This window comes from Zea mays, chromosome 3 (genome assembly GCF_902167145.1).
Source record: "Zea mays cultivar B73 chromosome 3, Zm-B73-REFERENCE-NAM-5.0, whole genome shotgun sequence".
Lineage (NCBI taxonomy): Eukaryota > Viridiplantae > Streptophyta > Magnoliopsida > Poales > Poaceae > Zea > Zea mays.
Genome location: NC_050098.1, coordinates 151,428,012 through 151,438,988, shown reverse-complemented (window position 1 = coordinate 151,438,988; position 10,977 = coordinate 151,428,012). Strand labels below are relative to the sequence as shown.

The window sequence follows — 10,977 nt, the reverse complement described above, 5'->3', positions numbered from 1 at the left end:
GCTAATAAAATTTTGACCAACTTTAAAAGCAATGCTCAGCTACAACCATTCTCTTTGGTAAGCCTTACACTTCATGAGCTCCCATCTTTGGCGAGTTCATGCACATTATTCCCCACAACTTGTTGAGCTATGAATGTATGTGAGCTCACTCTTGCTGTCTCACACCCCCCACAGGTCAAGAACAGGTACCGCAGGATGAGGCGCTTGGAGGATGTTGTGATGTGTTCGTGAGAGATCTAGGTGGTCGTCTCCCAGTCAACTTTGGGTTGCTGGACCGTTGTCTCCTTATAATGTAATTATTTATTTAGTTTGTATAGAACTCTTGTTATGTAGTAAAGATATGACATTCGATCCTATGCCATGATTCATCATATGTGTGAGACTTGGTCTCTGTGATGGAACCTCCCAAGTTATTAGGCCCACCTATAGTTGTCCTTGTCCAACGGACCTCAGACAACCCTGTAAGTGCCCCTGAATTACTTGACAAGTTTGGTATCTGCTTTTCTTACCTTTCCCAAGAGCGTTTCACCCGTCACGCAGACATTACAGATCATCAGAGATACGAAAATGTGGAAGCGATTACATAAACTTACCTTTATTTAAAAAGTAAGACAAAGTTATATATTACAGACCAGGATAACTTATGAGCGCAGAGTAGTATTATTACACACCAAGGGAGGCAAAAACCCCTCCCGATAAGTTTTTAAACAAAGTTCTTATGGAGGAACTCTTCCTCCTGCAGCCTTACTCTTGCTTTTCTTCTTTTGGAACCACCTTGGAACAGAAACAACAAAAGTTTGTTGCTTCCTCACCTAAAAACAATAGGGAATAAAACCCTGAGTATGGAATTACTCAGCAAGACTTATCCGACTAAAGAAAAGACTCTCAAGGGTATGCTGGTTATAAGGGAGTCAAGGTAAGGTTTATTAATAATCGATGACTTTGTTTGCAGAAATGCTTACTAAAGTGGATCCTTAAAATCCAATTTTATTTTGTCAGGTTAAGTAAGATTACCTGTCTCTAGAGTTCTTTCTACCCTAGTTCAATCACTTGACCTGCACTAGCCAATTTCTTAACAACCCTTTATCTTTACTGGGGTTCTACTTATAGGGCAGTGACCAAGTCTTCATAACCGCGAAGGTACGGTGATCCAAATCGATTGTTCTCAGCTGAGGTTCTCCGATCACACGACATATGTAGCACTTAACCCTTGCATATGTCAACCCGCCACCGGGGTTCTTAAGACCAGATCAGGTTCACGTCAACCGAGAGCACAGATACACCACCGTCCAGCCTCTTGCCACGGAGGGTACACACTACTCTCGCCACCGCTCCACGCCCATTGCGTGTTATCTTATTCTGGCGTTAGTCTGCCCGAGGCAAGGCTTACCCATGACGAGGCATGTGACCAGTTAAAGGGTCCTCGGTCAGCAAGCCTACATCGACACGGTCCTTAATCGACTCAGACGGAGACACTACACCGAGACTCTCTTCTCGTGCAAGTCACCCGCCCGGTCTCAGCTTAATCATTTCAAAACCCAAAGCTTGGTACCTGGCAGAGGTACATCTTTTCCGATGTTGAACCCATCACGGCCATGATGGATCCACCATCAAGTTTTGTTTTCAAAAACATCCCACCCTCTTTTGCCATATCATCTTTGGTAAAAACAAAACATTTGTTTTTCTAAGGCAGGGCTAAGTGTAAAACGGTAATCAAGGAAGGCAATCAAATTCAAGGAAGGTAATGCAGGAATTGTTTTGGTAATCAACTCTATCACCTAATGCATCAAGCAAGTGAAAAAAGTTTTTAAAACACAAGGAGGTGGCAAATGCACCGAGGCAGATGTCAAAGTAAAAACAATTCCCTGCCTGAGGTTCCGCAGGTAGTGGTGGTGAAGTCTTCTCCTCTTCTACTTCAACCTCTTCCTCGTTTTCTAGATTTAACCATATATATGTATATAAGAATGAATGCCATGTAATGCTCATGAGAGTGCAAGGATAATAAGAATTTATTATCTAAAGGTCTTGAATACAATTTTCCTTCACAGAACTCCGAGCACCTAGGGTTTCCGGAGTCAACAGTGAAGTTCAAAGAGCAGGGGGTGGGGGTTTTGGGTTCTAATTATCAAACAAGGTTCAAACCAAACCAAATTCTACCCAAAGCTTCTAAATAATGTTTTGAGTTCATATAAAAAATTTGGGCATTTTTGGACTTATTATCTATTTTCTAAAAATCCAGAAGCAATGTTTTAAGCTACTTTAAATACTCCAAAATTCCCTATTTGTTCTAAAAATCAGTCAACTATTTTTATTAAATACTATGAAAAATAAGGAATCTAGGAAAATTAGTTTGACATTTCTAGGATTTTTCTATAATTTTCTATAGCTTTTCAAAGCTCTACTGAAAAAGAAAAAAGGAAAAGTTTCAACAGTACTGGGCCGATTCTAGCCCAGCCGGCCCAACAAACACAGGAAAAGGGCGCGTGCCCGCGCCCACGCTGGCAATCTTGCAGAAGGGCCCTCGGTGTTCTAACTAACTGGGAACGGGTTCGGTTACTATTCCTCTGAGTCACTTACGGTTTACACATAAACCCTTCACGTTCTATTTCCTGCCAAGCCGAGGTCCTCGACGACGGTGAGCGCGGCAGAGCTCCGGCGAGCGTGCAGACCGGCCGAAGGGAGCCAAGACTGGCAGCCCCAAGCGGCAAACACCGAATTGGACCTCCCCCGAACGATTCCCCTAACTTAATTTCAGGATTGGTAAACTATCAAGCGCTGTCCATGCAGGCCGCGGATGATGAGGACAACCGCACGCGTTCCCGGTGACCAAAGGTTTCCTAGTTCAATTGAGTGGATTGGCAGGTATCACAGACATATGAGAGTACTTAAACAAGGGAGCAGAGGGTCAGAACTAACCTGAATTGGGGTGACCTCGGTGAGATGTTCTTCGCGGTGGTTCAGAACAGATTTGGGGGAAACTTGAAATTGGAGCTCACGGTTGCAAGATTGTGGGCGATACTAGGTGGTGTGGTACGTGATGGTGCTGCGGAGCTGACAGCAGCTTCAATTTATAGGGAGGGAGAGCGGTGGCCGGGAATTGAAACGATGACGCGCGGCGGTTGCAAGAAGGGGGCTCACTGGCGCAGCGAACTCGTGTCTACCGCGGTGGCGACCTCACCGGCGATGATTAGATGGCTATAGAGAGTCACGGCGATGCAATAGAGGTGTTCAATTACGTGGCACAAGACCGGAAGGCGGCTGTCGCCGGTGAGCTTATCAGCCCAAGCCGCAAAGCACGGGGGTACAGCGATGAGTCACCGGAGTCATCCTCAGGCGAAGAGCTATTAGCTGGCAGGCTTATCGAGTCACCGGTGACGTAAATCGCAACGGCGGTGGCGCGAATCGCGGTGGAGATCGGTCGTCGGCGGTGAGCATCCTGCGCTGGCGTCCTGATCCATAGCAGGCTACTGTACAATGGTGAGTTCCATTCAGATGAACCTGACACAGCAACTTCAGGGCACTTCCTTTCCAGATTTCGCACAACAACTGCATCATCTCTCTGCACCAAAGTTGTAGAGCTACAAACCAGCTACAACTTTGCTATATTGTGCTCCCACAAAAAGTCACTGGATCTTGCTTGGAATTGAGCTTGAAGTTCATGCCATCCCACTGTTAGTCTGATTTCAGACTTTAAGTAGTCTAACAGTCCAACTTTGGGCTTAATTATTTCCAATTTCTTCTCAACAACTATGCTTACACTCTTAAGCAAAATTGTTCTCCTTTGATAGGTCTACAAGTTTGATGTGGTGACCTAGGGCAAAAACCTTAGAATTTAAAAGTTACAAAGCCCCAAAGTTGAGCCAATTCTCTGATTTTCAGACTTAGTAAAGAACTCAAATGAGGTCCATTTTGCAATTAAGTCCAAAATCCAAGATTTGGCTTACAAATCCACATGTTTGTGAACCAAATGACTTAGGATACTCATTTATCATGGTTTTTGCACTTTAGTCGAAAAGTGGACTAATTTTGCATATAGGCCCCTAGGGTTTGGATTTAGGGTTTTCTAGGGTTTCAATTAGGGTTTTTGGTATCTCAGGAGTGTAAATGCAACTTAAACCCATTCTTAGTAATATTTTATGACTATTTTACTTAAACTTTAGTGTTCTCTCAATTTGGGTCTTGTTTTACCCTCTTAATCCCTATTTAGGGTTAAGTTTCCTATTCCAGGGTTATATTTGCAAAACATCAAAACAATACAACTTGTTTGAATTTTTTTACCTAGTGGATGCACTCTAGGTGTGACAACATATGCAATGCCAATGTTTATGATGTCATGCTCCAGTTTTAGTAACAGTAACACCAGGGGTGTTACAGTCCCAGCACACCTGGTGATTATGTTCGCGCCCGGGTCTTGGTGCCCCGAAACCCGGGTGTGACAGGTTTATAGGCTTATTCCAGGTACCCCGTTCCTAGGTACTCGACAATTACAATTGGCAAGCTAAATGTAGCTTACTTGTTAGGTTAGACCCAGCGGTGAGTCCAAGATTTTAAGCTGAGGTATTTAAAAGACCTTGTTCCGTTACCTACGACTCAGAGGGGATTTAATCCCTATTTATTCAATTTTGACTAGCAAAAAAGATAAACCCCTCTAATCTCTTTCAATTCACTCCTAACTAAACAAGCCCTAAAAGGGCATCAAAATAATTTGGTAACCTTTATTAAAAAAGTGATTTTAGGTCCATATATAGATAGATAGGTATGGACAAACATCCATATACCGAGTTATTCTGGGAAACATGTTGTAATCGGGGCACTCAAACGGTCTTAGGTTTTCTCCAACAGTCTATCGCATCTCCTATTTTAAACTTCGATTTGTGAACAATATTGTATACAATGTGAAACAATATTTTGTACGACCGTATGCACAATCTGTTGGATACAAACTTAGATTGCGACTATTGGAAAATGTGTACAATACGTACTAGTATATCTATTAGTTTTAAGAAAGATAACATATGAGTAGAGAATCATGGACGTTACCACTAGACATGTAGCATAGCAAAAAAGGACACATCAATACAGTGTAAGTAGTCGAACGTCATCACGTATTAGTAACAGCAGCAACATGTTCACCCATCCTCCTCAATTTGGTTGCTGATCAACACCGTGGTAACATTAGTAGCATCTCCATAGTATCCACACGTATAGGGATGAAACATTGTGACGTCGATATGCTAGCACCGCGCGTGCAGCAAGAGAAATGGTGGCAGCGTCTTAAGCTCCTGCAACCCTAGGGAGAGAGGCGACAATTGTGGCTAAGATGATTTCTCAAGTACACTAGCTCCTTCGTATATATAGGTCCTTGTTGATGGACGTTTATTCTAAAGGCTTATTATTATTATTACGAAAATCATGATTGTCTCCTAAGCATATATTCAACAATCTCCCGCTTACACTATAGTCAATCATCTAAGCAACTGTTCTAACCACTTAATTATGTGATCTATTAGGTTCATGTGTAGACAACCATGATCAAAAAATATTTTTGAGCCATTAGTCAATAGCGATGCCTAGCGTTATATATTGAATCTCATGTACACATAAAAGATAATATCATATGAACCTTGATATACGCATGTCTTCATCCTTTTGCCACACGATATCCTTGAGATTTGTGCCACGCCACACAATATGGTTATGAACATTTCACTCGACCTATAGTGGATTATAGCTTGTGACTAACTCTATTGTCATTTCATGGTTAACTTTTTAATCATATTGGCATGGTCATGCACTTTCTTAATACAACCATATTGACGGGACCGAAGATATCTCTCTCGTTGTTGAGGAGAAGGTCCTTGACCGAAGGCCCACATTACTACAATTAATGTTTAGAAATCTTACATGATAAGAACCTCAATCAAGGACAAACATATAACCACTTAGAGAAGCTTAAGGCGATGGCAAAGCTGAAAGTCACACAAGACCAAAGGTTACACGAAGCTAAAGATTATGTAAAGCCAAAGCATTGGAAGGCAAAGCTTCAACACCTTCAGAGAAGAAAGATGAAGAAAGCTCTTAGGGAGAAGAAAAGACATGTACAACATGCTAGAATTGTAAAATAATATAATTGTATCCTCTCGATAGTGAAGGGCTATAGTTTAATAACATGGTCATAATAGTAGTTTTATATAAATGTGTACATCGGTCATAACAGAGTAATTATATAGCTTTGGAGCCTTAAGAACCAATCATGTTATACACATTTGTTATGAGACATAAACTCTATTTTGTACCTTCTTCTATTTGAGACCTTTAGAGGGAAGTATGATTATTAAACTAATGGCGTTGCCCTATTCTTGTTCTTTCTAGAATCTCGACAAGTATCCAATATTTGGCATCCACCTCTGGTGAACTCATCAATGACCATGATCATGCCTCCGCAACAGGAGTGTTGACATGTTGTTGGCACAACCAATATTGCGAACATCCTTGAAGAACAAGATTACAATGATGACATCAACCAGATCAAATCTAGCAACTTAAGACAGGAGAAGAGAAAAGATATGAGGCTCTTGGTTCAGTAGGATGATGTTGATGCAAAGATTGAGGGACTAGAAGCGATACAAAGGCAGATGGAGATACAAAAGCAGAAGCTGTTTTTGGCTGCTCAGCTTCGGAGACAGGCAGATGAATACTCTAAAGTGCTTTATCATACGAGAAGGGAAGAAGATCTATAACAAAGACAAGAGCAAAGTGGATGTCTCAACACAAGCACCTTCGTCCAAGGATCTACAATTATGATAGCGCATCTCCACTTTCAAGGGATCTACAAGTAGTCCCCTAACATGTTGCATACAAGCCACCCCCGACTTCCTTCTTATGATGGGCAGTTTGACCCAAAGCAGTTTTTCATGAACTACGAATCAACTAATCCATTCTTCGCGGAAATATGGTAGTACTAGCCATGTAATCCATCATTGTCGCAAGAGGCATATCTCAGACCGAGTATTCATCGCTTTGTCTAGGGTAGATCAATACATGAGAGCCAGCTGATCACAAGCTTTCAAGGCTTTCAAGAGAAACGAGTGACGACACAAGCATTGTTCCAATGTACACTAGAGGCAGGCAAATCTCTGCAAAACTATCTTTAAAGGTTTGTTCGGATTATAGCATAGGCACCAGGAGTGCTAGATGAGATAGTCATTAAGGCGGCAATGAAGTGTCTCAAAACTGACCTGTGCTCTTTGCTAGAAAGCCTTCATAGACCCTCGAAAAGTTGTTTCAGAAGACGGATGAATGCATCTGAGTAGACATTGACTATTGTCAGTGTTAGCAAGAGCAGCAAAATATGCAGAAATCACAAGAACGTTTGGAAGGGACACAAGACACGTCTAAAACATTCAGAGCACACCCCAATTCGATGGTAAAAAGCATGTTCCACCAACACAAGCAGCAAGTTAATTTTCTAACATGCCCTAACAAAGAAAACATAGTACCTTTCGCCTTTCGGGGTGGTCCAACATCAAGAGACAGACAGAAGAGTAGGTCGCACCTTCAAAGGAAGATATATATCGTAACAGTTGCCAATTAAGGAGGTTGTACCGTGTGTTCTGCAGGTAAGACAAAACCAAATACGGCCGCCGTGCCGTGACGATGGTACAAAGTGAAACTGAAAGAAGTTTCCAAGCCAGAACTGAAACTTGTTCGGCTATGTTCGGAAGAGAAATGCCCACACATGGATTTGCTGAGGTCACTGCTTATACCGTACCAGTCATATGGTTCATGATGATCGTTCCAGATCTTTGGTAAATAAAACCTCTCCGGCCTGCATGAATCCTAGTTTATTGGGCTTATTCTGTGGACTGAAGCAACCAAGCAGCAGATGTTTGTGTCAAAGTGCTCTTTCTCAGCAGCCCACCTGCGTTTGACCATATCGATATGCATGAGCCAAGCAGTCCTGATTTTCTCCTATAAATGGGAATGGTTCAGCAAGCTTCTCCAAGAAAAGCAGCAAGCAGCAGCAGCAGCAACACTGCAACAGCAAGCAGGCAGAGCCCAGAACCAGGCAGCTAGCAGAAACATGTCTCCGCCTGTTAAGATCATCGGCCATTTCACCAGCCCATTCTCGCACCGCGTCGAGGCCGCTCTGCGGCTCAAGGGCGTGCCGTACGAGCTGGTCCAGGAAGACCTGAGCAACAAGAGCGAGCTGCTGCTCGCCAAAAACCCTGTCCACAAGAAGGTGCCCGTGCTCCTCCATGGCGATCGCGCCATCTGCGAGTCCCTCGCCATCGTCCAGTACGTCGACGAGGCCTTCGACGGGCCGCCTCTCCTCCCCGCCGACCCTCATGACCGTGCCGTGGCCCGTTTCTGGGCAGACTTCATGGACAAGGTATATATATATATTCTCATTTCAGAAACTAGAAGGCCGGCCCCGGCACTTCATCTCCTCCGTGTGTTTTACTGGACTCTGGATGGTGTGATGAGTGAGACAGCTCGTCGTGCCGTTCTGGATGGCACACTGGGCCGAGGGCGAGGCGCAGAAGGCTCTGGTGGAGGAGGCCAAGCAGAAGCTGGCGCTTCTGGAGGTACAGCTCCAAGGGAAGAGGTTCTTTGGCGGCGACACCCTCGGCTACGTCGACATCGCCGCCGGTGTGTTGGGTCCTTGGCTCAGCATGGTGGAGGAGGTGACCGGAGTGGCTGTGCTTGACGAAGACGAGTACCCTGCTCTGCGTCGTTGGTCCGAGGAGTACAATTCCTACGAAGCTCTGAGGCAGTGCGTCCCGGACAGAGACCAGCTCGTCGCCTTCTATACTGAAAACAAGGACAAGTACAAAATGTTCGCTAAAGCATGGTTGAAGCAGTAATTAACTGTGGGTGCTACAAATTGCTAGAACATGTCTTTGTGTGTGGGATAATAATGGCCCGTGTTCAGATGTTTACTTCGTGATCTAGTGTAGTTGTTAGTGCTTTATTGGATTCTTTTCATGGAATTATTATACTGTACTGTGGTTAATTACTACTGTTTACTGAAGTGTATTTTCATTTCTTCTCTGTGGACTACCTGCTAATTTTCTTAATAAACCCAATCCAAAACTTTCCATGTCAATTCTTAATAACTTCACATATAAAAAACATCCACATAAATTTTCTCATCTCAATTTTGAACATCTTCGTTCCGAAAAAAAATATGTGTGTAATTTAAATTTGTTCAACTCAATATTGAATAAATGTTCTATCAATCAGTGCTAGGGCACGGGCTAAATTTGTGGCTTATATCGAATCAAGATTTCCTATTATTATTAAATAGGATCGAAAGCAAGATGTTCACTCGACGAGCTAAAGCAAGATGTTCGACTTAGTTTATAGGGTATTTGGTTTGAGAAAAAAACTTTCTTTTTATTTGGTTTGTGAAATCAGTGGCGGACCTAGAAAGATAGCCTAGACAGACCCAGAAATTAAAGATAACCTAGACGAGATTATCAACTGCTAATAACTATAGACCCATATTATCATCTGGGTTTAAATATTTTGACTTATGTGCTCCGATGAGGCGGCGAGGCAGACCAGAAAGTGGTCTATGGCGCCTGGGCGGTGAGTCCGTCTATGTGTGGAACGGAATGAGTTGGTCTATCATCACCTTATTTCTCATAATTAGTTAGTTAGTATTAACATGAGTAATAGAGTCATCCCAACAAATTCAAGGAATAGACTCATAATGCACTACCTCATCTTGGATAGAGTGATTCCTCAAACCGAACACCCCTTAGAGTCTGCTCACAAGCCGTACAATAATAAATATTTTTGTATAATATAATGAATTAACATCATATAAATGTAGAAAATAAAATAATTATTCAATGTTATGAGCAATCTAGATTATGAATTGTTATATATATATATATATATATATATATATATATATATATATATATATATATATATATATATATATATATATATATATATATATATATATGGACGGACTAATGTAAGCCCAGGGCTTCCATTAGTATCAGGAAGCCCTAGCCAATTAGACGGAACCGGGTAGACCGTAGGTTTGTTCGACGGTCTACTGGTCTGGTCGAACCACAGCGTAAATCATAAGCCAACAGAACGTAAACGCGTGTGTATTTTAGCGTAAAAAGGTATATGCGATAAAATCGCGAATCATAACTGAAGCCTCCCGAAAATATCGCCCAGCATGCACGTAAGCAGAAACGCGAGGCATAAATATGTATATACAATTGCGTAACTGGATAAATCTGTTTCAACAAAACGAGATAAATTCTCTCGGGTTGTTATCACGTGTCCGACAATATCTCCGGGCATGCAGGAACAAACTTTATAGACTGTAATTGACCGAACAAAATAGCGTAAACATTGTACACGAGATTGGTTAGCACAGGGCATATAAAAAGGAAACTGGCGGCTGATTGTATTGCATTGTTTACAATGGCTGACGGCAGAGAAGAAGAAACAGGCGATGATAGTTCTGCGTCATTGCACAAAGCTGCACTAGGTACATTAGCAATTGTATAATTACTTCAGTTCATAAAATAATTAGTCAAATATGATGGCCGGCTTGCAGACACATGCAGTGGTCTACCAGCAACGCCCACACCAAGAATTGTATCTCCAAACTGTGGTGCGAGTCCACGGATAAATATAGTAACACCACCTGCAGAATTACAAGCGCCAGGGGTCAATGATGGCAATACAACAGTAATTGAAACAATGGTAGCAGCAAATCAAATGGTGCCTATGAGGACCATTAGTGATCATGAACAAGATACACCTAATATCCTCCAAAGTCATGTAAGTTATTTATCTTTGGTTATGTCTATTATACAATTTAAATAACATTAAGAGTATAACTAATATAAAATTAATTGTATTTATGATTATGTTAATTCACAGCCTGAAAGTATTGATCCAACCATGGTGCCTAGGATCGATATGACATTTGGAAATGTC

The 10,977-nt window shown here is 42.2% G+C and overlaps 1 protein-coding gene across 1 annotated transcript; it reads left to right on the top strand.

The window, feature by feature from the left end:
* Positions 1-8,009: 8,009 nt before the first annotated feature.
* Positions 8,010-9,052, top strand: LOC103650740 (probable glutathione S-transferase). The gene is made up of 2 exons (XM_008676304.3): positions 8,010-8,392; positions 8,496-9,052. Exons 1-2 carry the CDS (start codon positions 8,084-8,086, stop codon positions 8,865-8,867), a joined length of 681 nt encoding a protein of 226 aa, XP_008674526.1. The 5' UTR covers positions 8,010-8,083; the 3' UTR covers positions 8,868-9,052.
* Positions 9,053-10,977: the final 1,925 nt, after the last annotated feature.